Below are 27834 nucleotides of genomic sequence, written 5' to 3' on the forward strand. Positions count from 1 at the left end.
CTTAACACTCTCCTTCACCCCCTACCCTCTCCTTCACCCCTACGTCCCTCCTTCATCCCCTACCCTCCTCCTTCACCCCTACACGCTTATTCATCCCAACCCCTCCTTCTTCATCCCCACCCCTCCTTCTTCATCACCTACCCCCTTCCTTCACACCCTACTCCCTTCTCCTGCACCGCTAACTCCACACCCCTACCCCTCCCAGGCCCCTATCCCTCCCACGCCCCTACCCTCCTGCATCTCCAATCCCACTGCTGTACCTTCTACCCCCCCCACTTTCCATGCCCCCCAACCCCCCATCTCACGTGCCCCCTGTACCCCCACCTCCCGCGGCTCCCCCCACTCCCCTTCCCCATCCGATCCCCCTCCCCTCCCCCTCCCAGCCCCCTCTCTTCTCCCTTCCCCTCCCCCCCTCCCAGCCCCCTCTCTTCTCCCCTTCCCCTCCCCCCTCCCAGCCCCCTCTCTTCTCCCCTTCCCCTCCCCCCTCCCAGCCCCCTCTCTTCTCCCGTTCCCCTCCCCCCTCCCAGCCCCTTCTCTTCTCCCCTCTGATCCCTCTTCTCTCTGATCCCCTCCCTCCCCTCTGATCCCCCTTACCCCTCTGTTCGACCCCTTCCCCCTCCGATCCTCCTCCCCATTCTGATCCTCCCTCCCTGCCTCTGATTCCCCCTCCCCACTCGATCCCCCTTCCCGCCCTACTCTGATGCCCATCCCTCTCCGATTCCCCTCCCTGTCATCCCCCTCTGATCCCTCCCTCCCCCCGATCCCCCCTCCCTCCCCCTCATCCCCCCTCCCCCCGATCCCCCCTCCCTCCCCCGATCCCCCTCCCTCCCCCTGATCCCCCCCTCCCTCCCTCCTCCTGATCCCCCCTCCCTCCCCCCGCCCCCGATCACCCCTCCCTCCCCCTGATCTCCCCTCCCTCCTCCTGATCCCTCCTCCCTCCCCCTGCCCCTGATCCCCCCTCCCTCCCCTGCCCCCTGATCCCCCTCCCTCCCCCGATCCCCCTGATCCCCCTCCCCCTGATTCCCCCCGATCCCCCTCCCTCCCTCCCCCTGATCCCCCTCCCTCCCTCCCTCCCCCTGATCCCCCTCCCTCCCTCCCCGATCCCCCCCCCCTCCTGATCCCCCCTCCCTCCCTCCCCCTGATCCCCCCTCCCTCCCTCCCCCTGATCCCCCCTCCCTCCCTCCCTCCCCCTGATCCCCCCTCCCTCCCTCCCTCCCCCTGATCCCCCCTCCCTCCCCCTGATCCCCCCTCCCTCCCTCCCCCTGATCCCCCTCCCTCCCTCCTCCCCCGATCCCCCTCCCTCCCCCTGATCCCCCCTCCCTCCCTCCCCCTGATCCCCCCTCCCTCCCTCCCCCTGATCCCCCCCCCCGATCCCTCCCTCCCCCTGATCCCCCTCCCTCCCTCCCCCGATCCCCCTCCCTCCCCCTGATTCCCCCTCCCACCGTCCCCCTGATCCCCCCCCCCCCTCCCCCTGATCCCCCCCTCCCCTCCCCCTGATCCCCCTCCCACCTGATCCCCCCTCCCCCTGGAACCCAACACCCCGAAACCCATCCCCCCCTCCCCCTCCCCTCATGGTTTCCCCCACGTCAAGCATTTGTTGAGCGCGCGCCCTGATATGTTCCTTGTGGGCGCGCATGTGCGTTCCCGCGAGTCCCGCCCCCCCCCACCCCTCCAACCTACCGCCACCTCCTCCTCCTTCCCCCCTCCCCTCACTTGGCTGCTGCCAGTTGGACCGCGTCGGGCTCAGCAGCTCGCGCCTTCGGAGCCCGAACATGGATGACTTGGGTAAGTGAGGCCGGCGGAGAGAGTGGGGGCCTTTCCCCCTCCCCTACCCCCCAGCACTGAGCTGGGCCAGGCCAGGCCGCACAGCTAGCCCGGGCTGGCAGTGCCGGCCACGCCATCTCCCGGCGCCCGGACGGCACGAGAACCGGAGGAGGCTGGCGTGCGGTCTGATGGCGACGGCAACCTCTCGTCCCCGGCCGGACAGGCAGGCGGGCTCCGTCCTCCTTCCCCGTCTCTTGGACATAGGGCTTAGTCCCTCCCTCCTTATCCCGGAGCAGAGCCGCTGGAAGTTTGTTGGGTGGATTTGAAAAGTTTCCTGTTTGTTTGGGATTTCTGGAGCTGAAAGGATTGTTTGTCGCACAGACCGGACTCCCGGCAACAAACTTTCTCAGTCACAGGCATCAATGATCCAATCGGCAGATCATGGTTAATTGGAACCTGATTATCCCGCCACAGGGTCATGGAGTGGCCTGGGCATCGGGACCGTTGGGGCCTGGATACTTGTGCAATGTGGGTACTGGGGATCTGTGTGGTATAGACACTGGAGGTGTGTGGGGCATGGGCATATTTGGGGTATGGGCACTGGAGGTCTGTGCAGTGTGGGCACCATAGATCTGGGGTGTGTGAGTAGGAGCGATCTGTGCGGTATGGACAATGAGATCTGTAAGGAATGGACAGGTGGAATCTGCAGGATACAGCCATCAGGGATCCGAGAGGTATGGACAACAGCCAGCAGAAGTTTGAGGAGATTGGAAAACAGGAATCAGGGACACATTGGGGCATAGGGAGTATGGATCAAGGATCTGTGGGATCAGGGAATTGGGATGTATGGAGAATTGAGAATAAGGATTTGGGAAGTTATTGCTGAAAAAAGAGACATGCCGTCAAAGCTTTTCATCTTGTACTTATCAGGGAAAACATAAGAATGCCAGCTTTCAAAGAGAACAACAATTTTCTTTCAGCATCACTCAAGTCCTGTACTACCAAGCAATGAATTGGGAGTTGTGTGGGCATGGGGAATAGGGTTCTTTTTGGGGACACTGGAAATAAGGATCTGGGATATCTATGGTATGGGGTTAAAGAGGTTAAATGTCTGTGAGGACAAGAGGAATAATAAAGGGATATGCGATTGGGGGAGGTTGGGAGGGTTGCATGGGAAATAACAGTGCCAGGGATCTGTGGGGGCGTGCGAAATGATTACCTCATTAGCCTTCCATGTGGGATATGATTACAAATGGTAAAATTGACTGTCTGCTAGGTTTGTAGGGAATAACAATTTGTTTTGTTTCTTATGGCGTCACAGGGAAGAAGAATGATTTGATTGCTTGTCCATTGGAATAACAATTTGATTAACTTTTCAGAGGGATCATAGGGACTACTGGTTCAATTCTGCATTTTAGCTGGGGTGGCAGAGATCATAAGAAATAGAGATCGAAAAAATTACTTACTAGTAATAGTTGCTAGCTGGGCTGCAGGAAATGATGATTCAATTGATCTCTCATTGAATCATGAAGTGTAGTAACCTGATTTGCTATCTGTAGAGAATAGTACTTTGATTTTACATCTTTGTTAAGAGAGAATGCATGCTATGCAAAACTGTTTCTAGTTTTTGAAGATATAAGCCCTTGCAGTTTAACCTGTATCCATGCCTACTAGTATTGTTTTTCATAATCTCATTTAGATTAAAAAAGGGTGTTGGCTGATTCCCTAATGTGTTTAGTTCTCCATTCAGCAAGGCAGTATGTGTTTAGGAATTCACTGTTGCCTGTATCAGGGTGTACTGCATGTTTGTTTTAATATTTCTGTGTAATCTACCATGGTGATTATTCCATGTCTCCAGGCATCAAATACATTGCTATCACATACCAGTCATTCCCTTTGCCTCCAGTAAGGAGAAAGAGAGAGAGTTTGAAGATTACAACAGATAATTTTAGAGTCCAGCCAGGAAAAGGAAATCAAATTTTAGGTTATTCCCTACACCACCAAAACCATGTAACAATCAAGTCAGACAACATAAAAACACGTCAGTGGGATTTAAGAGAGCAGTCTTGAGTACACAGAATGCCTTTTTTAACAGCATGCCATGTAAGAAGAACCCCTTGATATTCTTAGCACAACAAAGAGCAGAATATTGTACAGTTAAAAGTTGTATTAACAGTTGTATTGATCAAGCTGTCCAGACTAACAAGTCGTTGAATGTTCTGAGCTCACTAATGACTTATCCAGGACACAGCGCCTGAATGATCCCAAGAGTCATTTACTGAGATCCACATTGTACTGTAAAGAGAAGCTGACCTAGCCTTTGTTGGAATTTATAACCTTTTCAGAAATGTGTTGTTTTTCCATTACCTTACCCATAGCCTGGAGGGATTAAGTTAACAGGAATGAGGCAAATGCATCTGAATTTGAGGTATGGATGTGTTTTCTGTGCCTACTATTTGATAACTTCCATAGTTTCCTTCCCTTATAGCAGTGATGTCCAGATTACAGGCTTTATCTGGTTCTTGGTTCCTGTGTCTGACCCAATTTTATTTGGAGTTGTTGTCAAACAGGTCTTGAGGGTGTTCTTGTCCCAAATTAAAAACATTGTGTATCTCTTATTGGAAATATTTTAATTTCAACAAGAACAATATTGCACATAGGCAGCAATTGTATAATCATATCATGATTTGTCGAGCTATGGGGAAGGAACAGCAATGTCTGACTAATTGGAAAGCCCTTCAAAGGACTGGCACGGACATGATGGGCCAAATGACTTCCTGTGCTGTTATGATTCTGTGATATTTCCTACATTACAATAGTGACTCCATTTCAAAGTACTCTGAAGCGCTTTGAGACATCCATCCGCTGGTTGTGAAAAGTGCTATATAAATGCAAATCTGGATGAGAGGGATGCATAATGTATAAGCATAGTTCATGGCATGGAGGATGCACCCATTATATTAGGAAAGTGAAGAAATAGGAGATAGACTACAGTGGTGGGATAAAATCATCAAACATTATAATATAGAAACATACCATTTGGCCCATCAAGTCTGTCCCATTTTTACCATATCATTCACCTAGTGTAACCTCATTCTTCAGCCTGTTTCTCATACCCTAACTGCTGTCTTAGGTCTAACCACATCCCTAACCCTGACTACCCCACTACCTGTACCTGGACATAACCTAAAACCCTCACTTTAAAATACCCTCATCCATGATCCTTATCATGACTATAACCTAAACCTGATGGACTCTCTTTCAAGGTGTATGCCTCAACCACCAACACTTAATGCTAAATTCACAACACTCAAATAAATGGCACGCATTGAGCAAACAAGCTGAATATGATGAAGAAGAAAACCCATCTCACTATCATAACCTAAGCTGAGAATGAAGAAGAAAAACTGCCCAAAAAAAGATAATGACAAGTAAAACAAGACAAAAAGTTATAAAAAGCATGAGGCAAACAAAAGTGACAGGCATCAGTGAAACAAAATATCGCAAGGAATGAGGAAACACTGTGGGATTTTAGCTACAAGATTGGGTTGGAGAAGCTAGGGTTGTTCTCTTGGAGCAAAGGAAATTGAGGGCAGATTTGGTTGAGGTATACACAATTATGACAGGGTTGGGGCAAGTAGGAAAGGCAAAAATTCTCATTAGCTGATGGTAAAAGGACTAGGGGGCACAGATTTAAGGTTTTGAGCAAGACATCAAGAAGGATGTGAGAAAGAACTTTTCCACGCAGCGAGTGGTAATGATCTGGAACTCGCTGCCCACCAGGGTGGTTGAAGCAGAAACGATTGATGATTTCAAAAGGGAATTGGATAGGCACTTGAAGGAAGTAAACTTGCAGGGCTATGGGACAGAGCAGGGGAATGGGACTGACTGCAGTGCTCCATGGATAGCTGATGTAGAAACTTGATGGGCTGAATGGCCTCCTTTCTGTGCCATAAATGACCCTATGGGAAGAGGGGACAACTACAATGCTGCCTGTATCTCTACTGTGGCCACATTTAGTAATCTAAGAACGTAGTGGGGTTTCTTCAATTTCTGGTTTGTAGCAACTGACTGGCTTTCGTGGCCACTTCAGAATGTACTAAGGTTTAACAGAGAACGTTGTGGCGATGGACCAGTGTAGTGGCTTAAGAATAGGAGAGGGATAGACCAGCATAGAGCCATACAGGAGGAATAGAGGTTAAACCAGTGTAAAGGAGATGGGTTAAATAGGGAAAGGGATGGAGAACAGTTTACCCGAGTCCAATGATCATGTGAGTGCATTAGTACAATTTTAAAATGTTACTATTGAACTGAGGAATTGAGGATTCTACGCAGTGGCACAGATGAGCCTAGTGAGCCATTACTGCACAGCAGAATGTGCAGGAAGAGTTGCTCAAAATATTTACAAAGCATCTCCCACCAATCTATTTTTGTGACTTCAGTACAAGGAACAGAAATCAAAATGTCCTGGTCTGAAGATTGATTTCTGGGTGCAGCAGATACCATTCTGTATATAGCAGAAACATTTGCAGTGACAGCTATATACTCTTTTCCACTATTTATAAAAAAAGAATATTCCCTCGCCAGTTCACTTAGTAACCATTTTCCACTTACAGATTGGACACTTGCATCTCTCCTCACTGATACCGTGGAAACATGCAGACAGCTCTTCGATTTCTGACCATGGTTTCCTGCACTGGAACTCACTGAACGTAAATTGCTCTTTGTAGATTATAGAGTGTGCTTCACTCACTCCGTTGGTGCTTGAAGGAGAAATTTACATGTGGATGTATAGGGACTTTCCAATTAAAAATTAACATAGAAATACTGAGAATTAGGGGGAAAGCACAGCTGAAAATGATTTTAAGCGGAACAATGTGAAAAAATCGAGTAAACGGAAAGGCCATGGATGATGGTTCCACTTTCAAAGTGGTTGGTTACTTGGAAATTAACAGTTAGCATCTTTTAGCCTTTTTACTCTCATTTACCACGTGTGGTGTGTTAAAATGGCAGTTTCTACTAAAACAGCCTCCAGTGACGAGATTAAGCTCATTTAGACATCAGTAGAAGAGGTAATCCTGAGGATGGGGTGCCTTTGGCTAAATCTGGATGGAATGCAAGGAAGGGTTTAGTTCCTACTCCTGGGACCCCAGTGGCGGAACATAAATTGAAACTGAATAGAAGAAAGAATTTGCATTTATATAGCACCTTCCATGAGCTCAACAAGATCTCTATACATCGTCATGTCCTAAAGTGCTTTATAGCAAATGAAGTACTTTTGTAATGCAGTCACTAATGTTAAGTAGGAAAATATGGTAGTCGATTTGCACACACTGTGCTCCAAACAGCAATGAAGTAAATGACCAGAGCAGGAATAAATATTGACATGGACATAGATTTTTTTTTTGAATAATACTATTGGGACTTTTACGTCCACCTGAGAGAACAGACAAGAGCTTGGTTTAACATTTTATCTGAAAGGCAGCATCTCTGACAGTACAGCACTCCAGTACTGCACTGAAATGCCAGCCTCAGTTATGTGCTCAAGTCACTGGAGTATAGCTTAAAGCTTCTGACTCCGAGGTGCGAGTATTGCCACTCAGCCAATGTAAAGAAGAGATTGTTGATTCCTACTGCTGGCTGTAGATTGCAATGTGCAGGAAGATTTGTTTGAAAAGCTAGTAATTTACTTTTAACTGCAGGTTCCATTGAATGTGCTTTTATATTTTGTGGGTGCCTATCAGAACCCTTTACTGAAAAGCTCAAGACATAGCTCTGAGCCTCTGGTGCATGTAAACATAGATGAGGAAGAGCTAATCCAAGTGCAGAAACCACTGTGGCCTGTGCTTTAGTGCTTTGTTGTTTAACACCAGATCTAGCACACTTGTAACAGCTGTTCTGTTTAATCTGTGTTAGTGCACCAAAGTAAAGCTTTATTAGTAGAGATTGGCAACTATTAGCGCTATCGATCAGCATACTGGAGCTTGTGGCTGGCTGTTCGCAGTACAGGACTCAATCATTGTAGGTGTCCATAAGGCATTTGTTAATTTCATATAGGGAGAGACTTCATTGTCCTGATGAGTTTGGCAGTATGTCTGTGAACTGCTTCATGGCCCATTTTGGGATGTTAATGTTTAGGATCTGTCTTGGTTTGGCATCTCTAAAAGAATTAAGCTTAAATGTTTATTCAACAACCTTCATAAGTCATTAAACCAATGCTTTAGACTAGGTTCAAGTACATCAACAATTATATCAGTGCAACTGGGAAATTGGTGATGCATTGTCAGGAAACTTGACAGTAAAAATCTGCCAGTGTTCTTGGTACTGTGCATGTGTTTGTGTGTCTGTCTAGCATTTTGTTATTGTCGTTGCAGTTTTGCAACAATTACACCTTAACTGTTTCAGTGTTGCATTTATTACTGCTCTATGCACATTTTGCATTTTTCAAGCAATGAATATTTGAAATAAAACAGAAAATGCTGTAAATGCTCAACAAGTCTGATGGCATTTGTGGAGAGCAAACTGAGTTAACTTTCTGTTCCATGACCTTTCACCTGAATATTTGAATATTGGTTCAAGGTGTGCATGAGACCACAGAGAATTTCTTGATTCTCAGTTTGCCCTCTAATTAAACTATTTTAAGAATGCACTTTTGAGTGAAGCTGTTCTCTTGCTCTCCGCCCCTCTAATTTCTCTGTTCTGTACTTCACACTTTTCGATCTTTATAATATAGAAAAACCTTTATCTCCGGCTAGCAAATGCAAGTAGGTGCTTGCCTCACCTTGTTTGTTGTTCGTGTTGCGTTCGGTTATAATTTGATTTTTCCCTCTAACTTTTATTTGATGAATGATATAATTCCGCTTCTTATGGTAAGTCATTGCTGGAGTTCTATCTTACATTTGTTTGATGCTCTGAAATGGTAATAGATATTCTGATTGGTTTTCAGCAGAGGAAACTGACTGTGAAAGATGACTATTATGTTAGAGAGTCTCTAAAGAGCAGAAAATTGTCCATGATATTGGAAAGAGAAACATTGGATTCTATGCAGTTGTGTTGGGTGTAAATCCTTTTGACTGACTACCACACCACTCAACCCCTTCAACCCACCAGTCTATCCAATCTTTCCTCATAGCTAAAATTATCTTTTTCTGGCAACATCTTTGTAAATCTTTGTTGTACCTGCTGTGGCTTAGCTTGTGTTTTATATAGTTCTAGCATAACCTCCCTGCTCTCATGTTTTGTGCCTTGGCTAATAAAGGTAAGCATCCTCACATACTTTCTTAGCCACTTCATCTACCTGTCCTGCTACCTTCAAGGGTCTGACAGCATGTGCTGCAAGATCTCTCTGTTCTTCTACACTTCTCAGTATGCCACCATTTATTTTGTGTTCCCTTGGTTTGTTTGTCCTCCCCAAATATATGACATCACACTGCACCTGGTTGAATTCAATTTGCCACTTTTCTGCCCACTTGACCACTCCATTGATACCTGCCTGTTGTCTGCAACTTCCTTCCACACTATGGATCACACAACCAATTTTGTATCATTTGCAAACTTTTTATTCATGCCTCCTAAATTTAAGTCTTAATCATTGATATATAACATAAAAGCATGGGACCTAGTACTAAGAGTCCTGTGCAACCACACTTCAATCAGGCTTCTGGTCACTAAAACACTCATCGACCATGACCTATTTTTCCAGTCACTAGGCCAATTTTGGATCCAACTTTCTTTCTTCCTTTGGATCCCATGGACTCTTAACTGTTTTGTCATGTAGGACCTTGTCAAAAGCTTTGCTAAAATCGATATGGACTACATTAAATACACTACCCTTATTGAGCCTCCTTGTTACCATTTGAAAAAATTCGGTCAAGTTAGTCAGAGGCAATATTTTCTTAACAAAGCCATGCTGACTGCCCATGATAAATCTATACCTTTCTAAATGCCAGTTTATATGGTCCATCAGATTTCTTTCCGAATGATTTGCCCACTATTGAGGTTAGGCTGATCGACCTGTAATTATTTGGTCTGTCCCTTCCTCCCTCTTATAATGGTACAGCGTCAGCAGTCCTCCAATTCCTCCATCATCATGCCTGTAGTCAGAATTGAAAAATGTCGGCCAGAACCTCTGCTATTTCCTCTCTTGCTTTTCTTAGAAGTCTGGGATCAATTTCATCCAGGCCTGGCAATTTATCCACTTTGAAAAACGCTAAACAGCTTAATATTTCCCCTCTCCCTATGCTTATACAATCCAATATTTCACATTTCTCTTCCTTAGCTACAATGTCTGCATTGTCTCCCTTCACTTTTGTGAAAACAGATGCAAAGTATTTAATAAGAACCAAGTCTTCTGTCTCCAAAACAAGTCACCTTTCTCTTGGTTTCTAATTGACGCTGTCTTCCCTTAGTTATCCTCTTTCCCTTTCTGCATTTATAAAACATCTTTAGCTTTTCCTTGATTTACTTGCCAATATTTTTTCATGCCCTTGTTCCTTTTTAAATTCACCTCAGTACTTTCCAAACACCCAGCCTCTTTTCAGTTCGAACTATTGGCAGCTGAAATAAGCTTCCTTTTTTCTGCCTTGCCCTGCTCTGTGTGCTCTTTGACACCTGGGAAGAGGTCTGGATTTGGGGGTTCCACCCTGTTTTTCGGAACATGTTTGTTCTGAAGCCTCACTATGTCCTTCTTGAATACATCCCACTGCTGTGGCACTAATTTACTTTCAAGTAGCTGTTTACGGTCCACTTTTACTAAATTCTGCCTCGGTTTAGTAAAATTGGCTTTTTCCCAATTTAAAACCTTTACTCTTCGTCTATCTTTGTCCTTTTCCATAAGTACTCTATCTATCTGAATTATAATTACTACCACCAAAGTGTTCTTCCACTGTGACCCCTTGCGCAGCTTCATTTCCTAAATCTAAATCCAGAATTGTCCCTTCTTATGTTGGGTTCCTTCATACTGGTAAAATAAGTGCTCCTGAATGCATTTTAATGGCCCAAAACGTCCAATCAGATTTGGAATCCTGACATCTGACTCTGATTAGACAGAAAACTACCATCTTTCTGCATATGTTGAAAAGACTCTGACTTCTGATGAAGGGTCCTGTAGAACTTGGTCAGTGAAGGAATCCCCATTGAGGGCAGTGAAAAGAATCTGCGCAGAAGCCACGTCCCCTTTTTATGGCACCAGCTGCTGTATTCTGGTAAATGTTTTAAGGTCCCCAAGCTTCTCAGTTTGTGAGTGAATGAGTGTCTCTGAGTGGGTAGGGTGGCAGCTAGGTACAGTGGTAGCTGAGTGAGGTGGGTGTGGTTAGGCTGGGGAATAGTCATGTCTGGTTGTGGGGGTCAGTGGGGTAATTGGGTGTTCGGGGCTAGTCAGGTGGAGTCGAAGGGTTGGGCGGTTGGTGTTGAACAGGGAGTCATGTGTATCAGTTGTATAGTTACCCAGGAATTAGACTAGGATTTTTCCGTCTAATGTTTCCTGGGTAACTATCCAGGTAAGTAAGTCAAAACTGTATGAAATCTCCGACTCCAGCCCAGAATCTGAGACTTTATTGGAGGGTCCTGGAGAGCAGGGGAATTGCCCAATGAAGTTCAAATTTCCTGGGCAATTCCCACAGTTATTGCATCAGGACTTTTGCAGGGTCCTCAAGCACATCTTGGTACATTACCTATACCTTCCTTCTACACTGATTTTATCCCAGTTAATGTTCGGGTATTTGAAATGCCCTATGATCACTGCGCTATTGTTTCTCAGCTTACAAATTTGCTCTACTACCTCCCTCTGACTGTTTTGAGGTCTAATATATACTCCTAGCAATGTAACTACTTTCTTTTGTTCCTCAGTTCAACCCATATGGCCTCCCTTATTTGATGATCCTTCAAGCATAGCATTCCTCCTCACAGCTGTGATTGCTTCTTCAAGCAATATTGCAACGGAACCCCCCTCCCCCACCCCCCCAAGCCGCTCCTGTCTAATCCGTTTGAAAACCCAGTAACTTGGAATATGAGCTGCCATTTTGGTTCTTCTTTAAGCCAAGTTTCTGTAATAACTATGATATCAAACTTCCATGTCTCTCTCTGTGTCGTCAGCTCATCTGCTTCTTTCACTAAACTCCTTGCATTGAAGTGTATGCCACCAAACGCTGAACAACTTCTTTGTTGTCTATTTTCCAGCCTTTGTTTCCTCAGCCTTCTAATTTACTAATTTCCTGCCTTCCATTTCCAGCTTTGCTTACCTCCCTTCTGAATCTATGCTCAGATTCCCACCCCCTGCCAAGCTAATTTAAACTTTTCCCCAACAGCCCTAGCAAACCTCCCTGCCACTTTATTGGTTTCAGTCCTACAGAGATGCTACCTATTCTCCTTCTGCAGGTCCCATTTCCTCCAGAACAGGTCCCAATATCCCAAGAATCTAAAGCCCTTCCTCCCACCCCACCTCTCCAGCCAAGCATTGATCTGCAACATTCATCTGTTTCTGTACTCACTTGTATGTGGCACTGGGAGTAATGCAGTGATTACTACTTTTGAGGTCCTTTGTTTCATTTCTTTCTTAGCTCCCTAAAATCTACCTGCAAGACCACGTCTTTCTTTCTACTTAAGTCACTGGACTATGATTGTTCAGCCACCTGCCCCGTGAGAATGCTCTGTAGCTGCTTAGTGACATCCTTGACCCTGTCAGCAGGGAAGCAATATACCTTCCTGGCTGCAAAACACTTGTTTGTTCCCCTAACCATTGAAACTCCTATAACTTCTGCTTTTCTGACTTTGCTCCTCCTTTACCTGCAGAACTGAGCCATTGATGGTACTGTGGATTTGCCTCTGGCTGTACTCTGACTTGTCCCTGATCTGGACTGACCTGCTTACCAATCACCTTGTGCTACCTTATGTCTATGCTCTCTAGTTGAAGACTGTTTATTTTAAAGAAATAAATTACATACTATTTATTCAGCCAATTTGCTAACCCTCAGAGCTGTTCCCTGTCTGAAGCCTTCTCTCTTGTGTTCTTTACATTCCTGCTGCTTCTGCTCTTGCCACTTCTGCTAAGGCCCACCCTCTGCCTTGGGCCTCCTCTCCCACTCTATTTATGTTCCTGCTGCCCCTGTTCAGGTCCATATTCTGCTTGAAATTAAGACAGTAAGTATTGACAGGATATTTTCTTAATTCTTGACTATGATTCCTCCCCCTAAAGGGAGATGTCCTCACCTGATAGCTGCACACATGTGCTTCCAGATGGGACACTGAAAAGCGAAAATCCTCCCTAGCCTGGGGAGAATAAAGTCACCGATAGTTCCTCACTGCCATTTTGGTTGCGTTCAACCTACTTTTGAATTGATTCATTGGATGTGAGCATTGCTGGATAGGCCAGCATTCATTGCCCATCCCTAATTGCGCTCAAGAAGGTGGTGGTGAACCGCCTCCTTGAACTGTTGCAGTCCATATGTTGTAGCAACACCCTCAGTGCTGTTAGGGAGGGAGTTCCAGGAGTTCCCAGCAACTGTGAAGGAATGGCAGTATAGTTCCAAGACAGGATGGTGTATTACTTGAAGGGGAACTTGCAGGTTGTGCCATTTCCATGCATCTGCTGCCCTTGTCCTTCTGGGGGTGTGGGGGGTGGCGGGGTGGAGAAGATCACAGGTTTGGAAAGTGCTGCAAAAGGAACCTTGGTGAGTTGCTGATGTGCGTGTTGTAAGTAGTACACACTGCTGCCACTATGTGTTGGTATTGGAGGGACTGAACATTTATTGAGGTGGATGGAGTGCCAATCAAGCAGTCTGCTTTGTTCTAGATGATGTTGGGCTTCTGGAGTGTTGTTGCAGCTGCATTCATCCAGGCTAGTAGAGAGTATTCCATCTCAATGCTGACTTGTGCCTGGTAGATGGGAGACAGGCTTTGGGGAATCAGGAGATGAGTTCGTCTCTGTCGAATTCCCAGCCTCTGACTTGCTCTTGTAGCCACGGTATTTATATGATTGGTCCAGTTCAGTTTCTGGTCAATGATAACCCCCTAGGATGCTGATGGTGGGGGATTCACCAATGGTAATGCTCTCTTGATGGAGATGACTGTTGCCTGGCACTTGTGTGGCATGAATGTTACTTGCCACTTATAAGCCCAAGCCTGAATATTGTCCAGGTCTTGCTGCATATCGACACGGACTGCTTTAACATCTGAAGAGTTGCGAAAGATGTTGATTATTGTGTAATTATCTGCGAACATCCCCACTTCTGACCTTAGTACACATTAGTGATGAAAGATGGAACTTTCTGATCTGCAAGGATCAGTACCATGGTTGCTGTATGTCACTCGTTTGACTCTGCATGTTTGAGGCATTGATAAGAAATCCATTTGACTCTGTTGCTATAATCCTGACAAAAAAACATGCAAATAACCAAGCCTCTATTCCTGGTCCTTTGCATCAAAATGATGAGTGTTGGCCAACTGCTCCTCACCCTCCTCAGCTGATGCTGAGCTTCACTTTTTCAAATATTAACACTCAGTATCATAGAACTCTTGGTTGACTGGGGCCCTACCTTATTACAAAAATTTTCAAAATGTGCTGTCCATGTTTCAGGGTTTAATCATATCTCCTAAATAGGGAGGAGATAAAGTTTTTGGTGTTTCAAAGGTTAGTCATCAGCATCATCACAGAAACAGGAACATAAACCAATTGGTATTCCTAGAATTATTCACATAAGTCCTACCTAAAGGGTCAATGATCATATTCACATTCCATGGATTGCAGATATGTCATAATAAAGGAGAAAATAATGATGTCTGTCTGCTGGGGTTATTTGTGTGAAACAAGCACAAGGAGAAATACTTTGAACTTGACCTTAAGAAACTTTTGCCCCAGTGGTATGAGTACTCTTAAAAATTTCATTGGAAATTCATCTTTCTTCTTTTTCCTTCTTTATTTCTCACACCCTCGCTCTCTCTTTCCCCCCTCTCTCAGAATCTTTACAGTGCAGATGGAGGTCATTCAGCCCTTTTAAATACCTCGATTGAACCTGCCTCTACCATCCCCTCAGGATGTTTGTTCCAGACTCCAAACACCCCCTGTGTGAAAACATTTTTCCTCACATCACTTTTCCTCCTTTTGCCAATTATTTTGACTCTGTGCCCTCTAGTTCTTGATGCTGTCTTGTGTGGGAACAGTTTCTCACTATTTACCCTGTCCATACCCCTCAGGATCTCTCCCACTTTATCTCCATCTCTTGCCTTGTCCCTCTCTTGCCCCCTCACTCTTGTAAGGAACGTATCTCTTTATTTCTGTTGGACTGTTGTAAAGAACATATCTTTCTATTTTCTGTTGGATTGTGGATTAAAATTACAATGGCTGCAGCTTGAAAGACATGTCCACTGGAACAGGATGAGAGATATATACAATGGAAGACCACCTCGTGTCATCAACAAGGACTGAAAGGAATTTGGAAGACAAGGATCAAACTCAATCCATCAAATCCTGTACTCTGGAATTGATGCTATTGAACTGTTTTATCCCATCCATAAAATCCATCTTTTTGTGTGTCTTATGTGTCTTGTATATGTGTGTATACGGATTTAAGAAGGAGTAGAGTTTAGGTTATAGTTAGAAATGAGCAGTTCATATTTCTTTCTTTTGTCACTAGTTAATGAAAGTTTGTTCAATAAACAGTTGTTTACTTATGAAGTTTACAAACCTGATGCTCATATTCTGTTAACCTAAATCAAACAGTTAGGTAGAATTGGGGCAATCTGGTGGTCTGATCCAACTTTTTCACATTTGTTGCAGCTCTGTGAACAGTGGGGCTTGATATTACAGCACACTTTCCCCAGTGAGTCATGATGCTCTCTTGCCCCCTGCCAACCTCGTCCCCACTGGCTTCCCCGGCCCCCCCAACCCCCTTGCCCATGCGCTTCCCCGCCCGCTCTCTTCCCCTCCCTCAGCACTCCGCCATCTTCTCCCATCACCTCTCCCCATCTCTCTCTCTCTCTCTCTCTCTTCCCCCTCAATAATTTAAGTGGAAATGGATCTTTAGTTGTTTCCCTAACAAAATGCTGTATGTGTATTTGGATGGGAGGGCTGCATCCTGTCTTGGAAGCTCCCTATTCAGCTGTTAATGAAGTGACATTACTCTGAACTTAGATTGACCATGTCTCCTAATTAGGATGACATTGCCTGTATTCATACTTGATCATTGTCTTCCCATTCTGACCCAGATGGTATTGTTCCGTAGTGTCCAATTCTGGATTCTTTTGCCATCTGCTTTTGTATTGATGAAGTCAAAGTAAATAACATGAATCAAATCCAGATTGTTGAAGAGTGGAAAGTATGTTGGGAAGTGTTAGATTTCTAACTCAATGCTGAAATGTAAATTTCAGGGACAATTGTAAGTGACTCTTATGTTTATGCATTAGCATCCTATTCTAAAAGGATGCTGATCCCTAATCATAGGATTGGCATTTAGAGATAGATTTGATAAATTTGTTGTATCAGCTTATTTTCTTTGCCACTAAACTCAACATGGCACACCTTTGGAAGGCTTTGACTTGTAAATCAATGATGGTTAATTCTGTTCTCTGTTTTGGTTAGTATAGCTTGATGATGTGCAACTCTGTAAAGATATTGTTTCCCTTGAAACAAAACGGAAATTGGGTTGGATACTAATTTCCAGTTAAATAAATTTATAAGTCTGATTTTGAAGCTCATCACTTCACCTGTTAAGTTAATTAATGTTGTGGCACAATGAAATCATCCATTCCATAAAGGCAACATTGACTTTAAGCCTCAATTCACTAAGCTAGATTTAAACAGGAGTTTTGCCCTACAAAGTTTGGCAGATCATGATTCTTTTGTCTCCTTGAGTTATTTGGACATGCTATCAAAATGGAAACCAGCTAATTTAATGTTTGTAAATAAAAATATCTTCCCTTTCGTTTACATGTTTTTTAAACTTACGGAATTTGTGAAGTGAAATGCAATGTTGATCATCAATCAGTGTGAATGAAATGAATCTGATATGTTAATATAATTACTGGAGATTCCTAAAATGAATCAAAATTAGACTTCAGAAAAGAAGCGCTGGGAGTATCTGTATTTTAGTCCATTGTGTAATCCAGACCTAATTTGAGATGCATTGTGTTAACTGTACCATTCTGGATCTACAATTCAGTTTATGAATTATTTGTTTCAAAAAATTAGTAATTTTATTATATAGCTGCCAGGGCAGGCACATTGTAATTTCAATCACAAGACTCTTAATAAATTGTGCCACAGATTGAGTTAGATGAATGCTTACTGTACGGGGCTCTATAATCACTGATATAAACCTCACTGTATTCAATCACACGTATGCATCCTGTGTATTACAAACCACGTACTTTGGCAACCTTTTTTTTCCAGCATATCAATGGCTGTTACACTCAGGAAGGCCTTAATTCATCTGGGTGATCTAGATTCAGCTGTAATTAACTTGAATATTCTATAACTAAAGAAATCTTTTTGAACAGTTACTAATATTTATGTCAGTAACATCTAATGTCATTTGTTATGTTATATTCTGGTACATAAGTGTACTTAAATGGGGCTGTTGGACTACTAAGCAGCTCATGTTCAATACACAGAATAGCACCACCATTATTCACTTCCTATCTCTCGTTAATTTTTGCTATGCCTTTAAACATTGAATGAAAGCAGGCTTCAACTTGGATATTTTCCACTTGTTGAGAACAGCCATTGATTGTTGTGGAGAGATTAACAGCTTTTTGTTTTCAGATCATGATGTCGCTCTGTTCACTGCTAGTTGGAATTGTCTGGACATCTAAGAATTCTATGACTTTAAAGCTATTTTTAAACTAGAGCACAGTGTAGCCATTAGATCATAAATCTCCTTCCTCGAGGTCAGAACTGCCCTTATTAAATCTTAAAAGCCCCTCATGTTGCTGTTTATAGGTTCTTTTAAGTATTTTAGACTGCTGTGTGACACTACGATTAAGAGATTAAAAAATGGCTAACTGCCTGCTTAACTGCCTGCATGTACTCAGTCCCAGCAAGTGGAAATATTAACTTTGAAGCTTTTTGTTATTCTCTGTTGATAAAATAATAAAGATTAATTAATAACATTGAATACTTGTTCACAGGTCCATTTGGTCCATCTCTCTCTCTTGCCTAGCAGTTATAAGTGGGGATTTCTCTTCAAGGTCAAATGGGAAAGTATTTTGCAGAGATGTAAACTACTTGCCCTTGTAATCTTCATTACTAAACTGTTCAAAGAAGGGTGATTTAAAAATTGTGTATAGTGTCAAAGTTGGTTGACGCTTGGTAAGCTTAATGTCCAATGTATTGCTGTGATATCACGGTTATAACAAGTGAAGAGGGCACTCAGCGCATACCTCCCACGGTGTGTTAACTCAGCATTATTAATAATTATGCAGCTCTTTCTTGAGGCTTTACCCTGCCTTGTTGATGCTCTGTAACTATAAAGCTGAAAAAAAGAAATATTTTTATTCAGAGCTTCCATCTCACTGAGGAGGCTTCAGGCCAATCCACATCCAACAACCTGCTCTGAAAACTCAGCTCACGTTTTGACAGCTCTGCCAAATCCACCACAGCAGCCGAGACACTCAACAACGTTCTGAAACAATCAACAACATTCTAAATAAAACAACCCAGAACATTCTTAAAGAAAAAAAGTAATTTCTCTCTATCTTCTAATGCTAATGGATATTTTAAAAAGTTCCAGGATCTGGATCTGGTTCCTCATCTTTGCCAAAAACTAATCAGCCCTTCCTTGACCCATACCCTATCTATACCAAGTTTTGTTGAAATCCATCCATTGGTTTTTGAGATCTGTTGATGACCAAACAGACTAGCAAACAGGAGTGAAAACCTTATCTTCTCTCGTCTTCCAGTAAGTTAACCTCTCCGCCCATCTCTACCCCAGAGCTCTCCAACATAGTACAGCTGAGTGACTTTTATGTTAGTGATAGATTGTAAGGTCCTTTTAAGGACGCATGTATAATCTGCAAGTCCTCTGCTAAGCAAGTGTTATAACCTGTGGTATTTGTTGCTAGGAATGTTGCTTTCTTCTGGGTTTGTGGAGCAGGCATGTGGAGTCTTGCACCACTAAGGAATTCAGCTGGGCTGCTGTGGGGTTAGGTTGTTTTCTGATATGAAACAGTGGAATGAAGTACCTAGGCCAGGTGATGCTTGTGGAGTGAATAAAATTGGAAACTTGACTGACAGAAACGGGTCAGAATGTTGGAGGAAAAAGAGACCTGAGAGACAGCTCTGAACTGAAAAAAGGGTGATTGTTTTTTCTAATTTCTCTGTATTTAGCATTCCATAACAGCACTTGGCTTGTCGTGTATTGAGAATAAAAAAACCCTAGTGCAATCTGTACGCTTTGAGATGTGAGAGATTTCATATTTGTGCCTGTTCTTTTCTAATGTTTTCCCATTATAACTTCAGCACCCTTCTCCACCTTAAAAAAAATGGAAGGAATGACCTGGAATTAACTTGAACCTTGGTTGTCATCTTGCTGATATAGATTTAACTTTTTTTCCACTAATTGCTCATTTGGACTACTACCTGTACTGCAAAATAAGTCGCTTTCCTTGCTACAATTGGCATTAAGTAAAATACGTAGATTTTAGTGTGTAAAAATGCCTGAAGATGAAAATTTTGCCACACTTATTATAGTAATTAACAGTTGAATGTAGAGGACAAATGCAGTGTATATGTGATCTTGTTGTAATCGCCTAAACATATTTCTTCAGTGTCTAGGGTGTAAACCACAAGTATTTTTATTACCTGATGACTGGGGAAAGCTCTGCTTGTCTTGGCTTCCAGTATGGTACATTGCACAATGGATTCCAGATCAGCTGCACATTTGCAAGTTTCTGCTTGCGTGTTGTTTAAAACTAGGGACTTGCAGCTTTGCTTTCTAGCTGCAGATTTTTGCTGGTGACACAGAATGTTTGTCCAGGTCAGCAATGTGAAAGCTCCTCCACCTGTCTGTGGGCAGAAAGAAAGACAGTCAGCTCACCTGGGCCAGAATGCAGCAGTTAGTATTTGTGGTGGTTCTCTGTGCTGCTGGAGGCAGTAGGGACACCTCGTTAACCTTACAGTGCTGCTGTTAGAATCAAGATGGCCAGTGTCAGCAGTATTTTGAGGTAAATGCAGCGTTCAGCTTACAGCATGAAATGAAAAAAAAACTTGTTGTTTTAGTCATCAAACCTATTCAAATTATAGCCAGTAATAGAAATCCCATGGCACTTTACTTCTGATTGGGTCTAATTAGATCAAAGGTAATTATCGATGAGGGAGGCCATTCAGCCCGTCTTAACCCATTCAACTAGACAAAGCTGCAGTCTCTCTCAAGTGCAGCATCCAGCTGTCGTTTTTATGACTCCCAAGGTTTTTTCCTCCACTGGGAAATGCATTCCAAATATTGATTAGCATTTGTGCCAAGAACTTCTCGACACCAGTCTTAAGTTTTCCTTTTTCTTAACTTGAGCCTCTGCACCCATGTTTTTCTGTCAAAGTTCACTTGAAATATATTAATATTTTCTGTATCAATATATTATATACCTGTCTGAGTTTTCCTCTAAACATCATTTGCTGATACCAGGGATCTTTTTACCTCTTGCCCACATTATAGCAAGGAAATGAATATTTTGTGTCATAGCAGCTAAAACTGGACACAGTATAGTGTTCTATAACGTACTTTCTTTTTTAACATACAGCCACATTTCCTAGGTTAGCAGTTATACTTCTTGAATTAATGTAAATTTGAAAATGTTTGATTTGTACTCCTCCCACTCCTGTACTTTCCTCTTGGTGAGTGCATTGTAATACCGGATTTATACTGTAACATATATCTTCTGCTGAATTACGGTGGAATGATCAGGTTTACACTGCAAATGTTGTGACTTCTGACTTCTAGATGACCCAGCTGCAGGGTTCTCTCCAAACGTTGCAGGCATAGAATGTAGTCATGCTTTTAAGTGTCAATGCCACTGTAAAAGGAGTGGTACTGAAATTACTTTCTGTGCTGAGATAGATGCTCGGCTGGAGCACCTGGGCTATCATATTGTAACCTGTCTAAGAGACCTTTACAATCAGTCCTCTGCATGGTTGTGCATTAGAGAGTACAGATGATAGTTTGTGCTCCACTAGATTCAAATATTGCCATTTATGTACCTGGGTCTTTGTGATGATAAATGTTGCCAATATTTTTAGTTTTTTCTAAACACTGTGGTGTTCTGGTGAAGAACCCTGGCAGCTGCCTGGTCTTGTTTGATGCTCCTTGATGTACTGAGATTGCATGTGTTAAAAGCTGAACAATACAGACCTGTTATGATTCACTATCATGATAACTGATTTATGAGCTGTTATATTCAGGAATCTGCCCAAACTACTGAGTCAGGATGGCTGCATACAGCAGGAAACCACTTTAAACTCTGAATAACACTGAAAAGAGAAACACCAAGCCACAGGCCAAACCACTTCTGGTATAGAATTTCATTGTAATAGTCCCTCGTCACAGAGAATTTAACACACTCTTGGGGTCTGGTATGATGAAGAGTAGTATTGGCAGTCTGTGTTACAGAACTGTGGGTCCTTGATAAATTAAACTCTGATTTTGTAAGAAGGGGGGAAAATGGCAATTCTATGTTGCAAGCAAAGTGCTAATTCATGAGGTTTGGGATGATTGGCGTGCTTTACTGCTTGTGGGTGATGCTGACTCTTGCTCGTCTAAGGTATCAGCAGCATTGCCTAAATTGTCAGCATGAATAATGGTAACTGTATCCTGCAGCAGACAGTGTGCTGATCAGTGCACAAACAAGAGGATCATTGTTTAAAAAAATAACTTGTGTGCTTGATTTTCCCAGGGATGTCAGGCAAAGCTGTGAGAATCTCCTTACCTATTTGCACAACTGGGCCCTGCAGCTGAATAGTGCACAAGGTTGGGCCATTGGTGTTTAACCTGCTCGTTTCTTTGAAAGCTGAATGTGGATCACAGGAAGCATTTCACAACATTTTCCTTCCTCCTTTTCCCCCAATTGTCGTGGAAAGAAACAACAAATCCAAACAGGACACATTGACAAACATAAAAGTTTAGAGGAACCTTTAATACAAGTTGTCTGTTTTATATTACTGCATGCACTTTCTAATAACTAGAGACAAAGTAACACAACTCACCATTTAGATTGTTAAGGAATCATGTAACCATTTAATTTACAGCACAGGAGGACACTCAAGCCTAATGTGCTGATGCCAGCTTTTTGTTGCAGCTGTCTGTTCTAATCTTATCTCCCTGCCCTCTTACTTTATCTCCTTTGTGTTCCTCGACCCCTCTGCAGCATTTGACATAGTTGACCACGCCAACTTCCTCCAGCTCTCATGTGGTTCCACTCTTTGTCTGAAAGTAGCCAACAGATACTTCTTCCAGAGTTCCCCAGTGATCTATCCTTAACCCCTCTTCTTAATCTATATATTGCCTATATTCACAGGCTTGAGGTCAGTTTTTTTATGTATGCTGATGACACCCAGCTCTATCTCTTTATCATTTCCTTTCATCCTGGTCTGTTCGGTCATTCTGTTTGTCGATCTGGCAGGAAATAGTGATTTAATCAAACATTACATCAGCTCAATAACGGAAAGACCCAAACCACCTTTTTTTTAATCTCATGTAAACTCTCTTCTTTTGCCATTGAAGTGTAAGGTTTTGGGTAAGAGATGCACAGAGATCTGAGGAAGAATTATTTTATGTGGCAAGTGGTAATGATCTGGAACACTCTGCCTACAAAGATGGGGTAAGCAGAGATGATCAATGATTTCAAAAGGAAATTGGGTGGGAAATTGAGGGAAATGAACTCGCAGGGTTACAGGGATAGATTGGAGTAATGCAATTGACTGGATTGCTCTACGGAGAGCCAGCACGGACTTGATAGGTTGTATGGCCTCTTCCTGTGCCATATTGGCCTATGACTTTATTCCATCCTCTTCCTTAGCCACTCATCTATGTTGAACTAGACTATGTGAAAGCTTGGCATCCTGTTGAATTCACAGATTAGCTTCAATCCCCATCACAAGACCACTTGCAACATAGAATCACATAATAAAACAGCATAGAAGAAAGCCACTCAGCCCATTGAATCTCCACCATCTCTTTCAAAGAGCAATCCAGTTACTCCCACTTCCCTGTTCTTTCCCTATATCCCTGCAATATTTTCCTCCACATAATTACTTAATTCCGCCTAAAGGCCACTATTGAACCTGTATCTGCCAATCTATCAGTCCATTCCAAATTCTAACCATTCGTTGCATAAAAACATTTTTCTTCATGTTTCCTCTGATTCTTTTTCCAAATAGTTTGAATCTGCCCTCTGGTTTTCGACCGTTCAGCCACTGGAAATACTTTGTCTTTGCTTACTCTACCTAAATCCTTCATGCTTTTAAACACCTCTATTAAATCTCCTCTTAGCCTTTGCTGTTCTAAGAAGAACAACCCCAGCTTGTCTAGTCTGCTCACATAACTGTAACCCTGGAATCCTTCTGGTAAATCTCTTTGGTACCCCCTCCAAAGCCTTTACGTTCTTCCTAAAGTATGGTGTCCAGAATTGGGCACAATACCCCAGCTGGGGGGAGAGCTGGTGTTTTATATAGATTTAGCATCACTTCCTGACTTTTCTATTCTATGCTCCTATTTATAAAACCCAGGATCCAATATGCTTTATTAACTACTTTTTTTAACCTGTATCATATAATTAGGGCTAAATTAAACTAACACAGGGCGAAGAAGAATTCAAGTGTAGGGAGATTTAGAAATCCAAAGAGTAAAATTGAGACATTAGAATAGTGTAGCAATATGGGTAAAGGCAGGCAGACTGGGACAGGAAGGGGGATATGAATGGAAATAGTGCATCAGTGAGTAAGGTTCATGCAGAGAATATTAGTAAAAAATAAAATTAAAAACTCTTTATCTGAATGCACAAAGCATCCATAATATGTTAAATGAACTATTGGTGCAAGTAAAGATAAGTAGTTTATATTAGATCTAATTGTCTTTACAGAGACATGGTTACAAAGTGACCAAGGTTGGGAGAAAAATATTCCAGGGTACACAACATTGCGCGAAGACAGACAGAATGGAAAAGGGTGAGGGGTGCCCCTGATAGGGAAGGATGACACAAGGACATTAATGAGAAAGGGTCTTGGCTCATAAATTCAGGAAGTAGAATCAATTTGGTTGGAGAGACAGTCAGAAAATGCTGGTGGGTGTAGTTTATAGCCCCCCCAACAATAGTTATACTGTTGAACAGAGCATTAAACAAGAAATTATTGGAGCTTGTCATAAAGGCAATGTGGGGGAGATGGTAGTTAGTGGAAATGTCACTGGATTAGTAATCCAGCGGCCCAGACTAATGCTCTGGGTGCATATGTTGAAAATCCACCAAGGTGGTTGGTGGAATTTAAATTCAATTAATAAATCTGGTATATAAAACCGTAATGGTGACCATGATAACTATCGTCAATTGTTGTAAAAACCTATCTGGGAAATCTGATGTCCTTACCTACTTCCATGTAACTCCAGATCCATGGTAATGTGGTTGACTTTTAACTGCTATCTGAAATGACCCAGCGAGTTACTCAGTTCAGAGGCAGTTAGGGATGGGCAACAAATGCTGGCCTCGCCAGTGATGTCCATGAAAGAATGTAGAAAAAATAATAATTGTGGGGGCTTTAAGCTTCATATAGACTGGACATGTAAAATTGGCAAAGGTGGTCTGAGAGGTGAGTTTGTAAGAATGCTTGTGACAGTTTCCTAGAGTAATATGTTGTGGAATCAAGTAAGGATAAAGCTATTTTAGATCCAGTATTCTGCAATGAGACAGGGTTAATTAGTAAAAGATCTTCTGGGAAATACTGATCATGATACAATTGAATTCCATATTAAATTTGAAAGTGACATACTCCAATCACACAAGAATCTTAAACTTAAACAAAGCCAATTACATAGGTAATAGGGGAGAACTGGCTAAGGTTGATTGGGTAAATAAACTAAAAAGTAAGGCGGTAAGTGAACAGTGTGAAACATTTAAAGAAACAACTCAAAAATGTTCAACAAAAGTACATTCCATTACAAATTCACAAACTAAAAAAGATCCATTCTTTTACTAAGATTAATAATTAGCCATAGTCCACAAAGGACCATGGGCATTTCTCCTCATTAGAGGGAGACAATTGGTTATATATAGCTTGAGACGTACCAATCCGCAAGCATGGTTGAAGGCCAGGAAGCAGGTCTTCATGAACTACCACAGTCGGTACAGGAATTGAACCTGCATGGTTGGCGCCATTCAGCATCACATTCTAGCCATCTAGCCAACTGCGCTTACCGTCTCTGCCCGAGCTAAGGTGGTTAAGAATAGCATTAGATTAAAAGAAAAGGCTTATAATGTTGCAAAGAATAATAGTCTGAGGATTGGGAGTGTTTTAGAAACCAGCAAAGGGCCGCCAAAAAGTTATTTAAAAAATAGAATGAGAGTAAATTAGTCAGGAATATAAAATCAGATTGTAAGAGCTTTTACAAGTGTATATAAAAAGGAGTGGGGCAGCTAAAATAAACATTGGCCGCTTGGAGACAGGAGACATGGGGAATGAGGAAATGGCAGAGACATTGGACACATATTTTGTGTCTGTCTTCACAGTAGAAGACATACCAGAATTAGAGGGTAACCTGGGGGGATAATAAGAGTGAGGAATTGAGGTAATTAATATCAGTAGAGAAGAAGTACTGGAGAAACTAAAAGGACTAAAATCCGACAAATCCTCAGGTAGTCTACATTCTGGGGTTCTAAAGCAGATAGCTGCCAAGATAGTGGATGTGTAAAATTCCCTAGATTCTATCTCGCCCAGTGGATTGGAAGTTAGCAAATGTAACACTGCTATTCAAGGAAGGAGGGAGAGGGAAAGTGGGAACCACAGGTCATGTGGGAATGCAAGCTGTAAGGAGGACACACCAAGTGGCTGGAAAGAGATAGAGACAGGTTAAGTGAGTGGACAACAAAGTGGCAGCTGGAATATAATATGGGGAGGTGTGAGGATATTCACTTTGGTCATAAGAATGGAAGAGCAGAATATTGTTATAATGCATGAAACTTGTAAATGTTTATGTTTAGAGGGACTTGGGTGCACTCATTCAGAAGCACAAAATTTGCATGCAGGTACAGCAAGCAATTAGGAAGGCAAATGGCATGTTGGCCTTTATTGCACCAAGGAATTGGAGTACAAAAATAAAAAAGCCTTGCTACAATTGAACATGGGCTTTGGTGAGACCAGACCTGGAATACTGGGTGCAATTTTGGCCTCCATATTTAAGGAAGGACATACGTATTGGAGGCAGTAAAGTGACAGCTCACTAGATTAGTCCCTGGGATGAGAGGGTTGTCCTATGATGAGAGGTTGAGTAAATTGGGTCTATATTTTCTGGAGTTTAAAAGACTGCGAGGTGACCTCATTGAAACATACACGATTCTGCGGGGGCTTGACAGAGTAGCCTCTGCGAGATCATCTTCCCCTGGTTAGGGAATCTAGGACATGGGCACAGTCTCAGGATAAGAGTCCAATCATTTAGGACTCAGATCAGGATAAATTTCTTATTGTGGAGTATTTTAAACCAACATTCAACACAGGGTCTTTTGTTCAAACATTGAGCAGCCATTATTTTTTACACCAGTGGGAAGACAATCTCTACTGGTAAACCAGGAGACATCTTCAACAAAGCAGAGTTTCAACCTGCTTATATACTATTCTAATTGCGTTACAATCCACAGTACCGCCTACAACAGAACTGATACCATTAAGAAGGACTGGAATTTAGGACATCACAACAATGACACAGGATAACCCCCAACATGTAATCTAATTCAGAAATGGAGAAGGCAATTGTCATAATCAAATCGCCCCAGACAGCATCCGTTCACCCCTGTCGAGGAAGGAAAGAAATCCTCCATGCAAACACCAGCCTTGGAGTCAGGGACAGCTCACCTTGGTAGGCTTCATTGTTTTCAGTTGTAGAATTAACATCAGCACTAGTGTCTGTCCAGGATAGACTTGCAGGATCAAAGTGGGTGCTATGTACCAATCTTGCAATACCAGCAGGTTGTCCGCGGGGGATGTGTCTGTGATATTGTTTCTTGAAACAAACTGTGTGACTCTCACTTCTGCAATAAAGTCACTTTGTTGCTTTTACACCTAATTAGCATTCAAGAATCATCTTAATCCCATAATTGCTTGTAAGCCCACTTCATTTCTTCACTCAGAGGGCTGTGAATCTTTGAAATTCCGTACCCCAGATGGTTGAGGATGCTTCACCATTGAATATAGTCAAGGCCGAGATAAAGATACTTGCGGTCTGTCAAGGAATCAAGGGATACGGAGTTGAGGCAGAAGATCATCTGTGATTGCCTTGAATGGTATGGCCTATTGAAGACCTCTTCTCTCCCCCCCCCCCCCCCCCAAAAACAAGTCATTATATTATAAACAGCACTGGTCCTAGTACAGAATCTTAGGGAACTCCATTGTACACCTCCCTCAAGTCTGAAAAACAGGCTTTCATGTTGCATTGGAAAGCAGTTCAGAGACCAGGCTAGTACAGAGTTGCAGATTGTCTTAGGAAAGGTTGGACAGGCTAGGCTTGTATCTGCTGGAATTTAGAAGAGTAAGAGGCAACTTTAAGAAACTGAGGGGTCTTGATAGGGTGGATGTGGAGAGGATGTGCTCTTGTGGGAGAATCTAGAACTAGGGGTCGCTGTTTAAAAATAATCACCCTTTTAAAATGGAGATGAGGCAAAATTTTTTTCTGAGGTTTCGTGAGTCTTTGGTACTCTCTTCCTCAAAAGATGGTGGAAGCAGAGTCTTTGAATATTTTTAAGGTACAGGTGGATAGATCCTTGTCTGTTAAGCAAAGGGGTTACCAGGGGTAGGTGATATGCAGATTTGAGGTTACTCAAATCAGCCATGATCTTATTAAATGATTCGAGGGGCCAAATTGTTCGTATGTTCATAACTCAATTTTCTGT

The 27834-nt window shown here is 42.7% G+C and overlaps 1 protein-coding gene across 2 annotated transcripts in view; it reads left to right on the forward strand.

The window, feature by feature from the left end:
- The first annotated feature begins 1668 nt into the window (after positions 1-1668).
- Positions 1669-27834, forward strand: part of LOC121285832 (paxillin-like) — a 173093-nt gene continuing 146927 nt past the window's right edge. The window contains exons 1-2 of one of the 2 annotated variants that reach the window (XM_041202704.1): positions 2228-2292; positions 21640-21713. In XM_041202704.1, coding sequence (XP_041058638.1) covers positions 2243-2292; positions 21640-21713 — 124 coding nt within the window. In that variant the 5' untranslated portion in view covers positions 2228-2242. Of the gene's footprint in view, positions 1786-2227; positions 2293-21639; positions 21714-27834 lie in introns of those variants that run through there. The other variant, XM_041202703.1, reaches the window with a different exon arrangement.

This window comes from Carcharodon carcharias, chromosome 13, assembly GCF_017639515.1.
Source record: "Carcharodon carcharias isolate sCarCar2 chromosome 13, sCarCar2.pri, whole genome shotgun sequence".
Lineage (NCBI taxonomy): Eukaryota > Metazoa > Chordata > Chondrichthyes > Lamniformes > Lamnidae > Carcharodon > Carcharodon carcharias.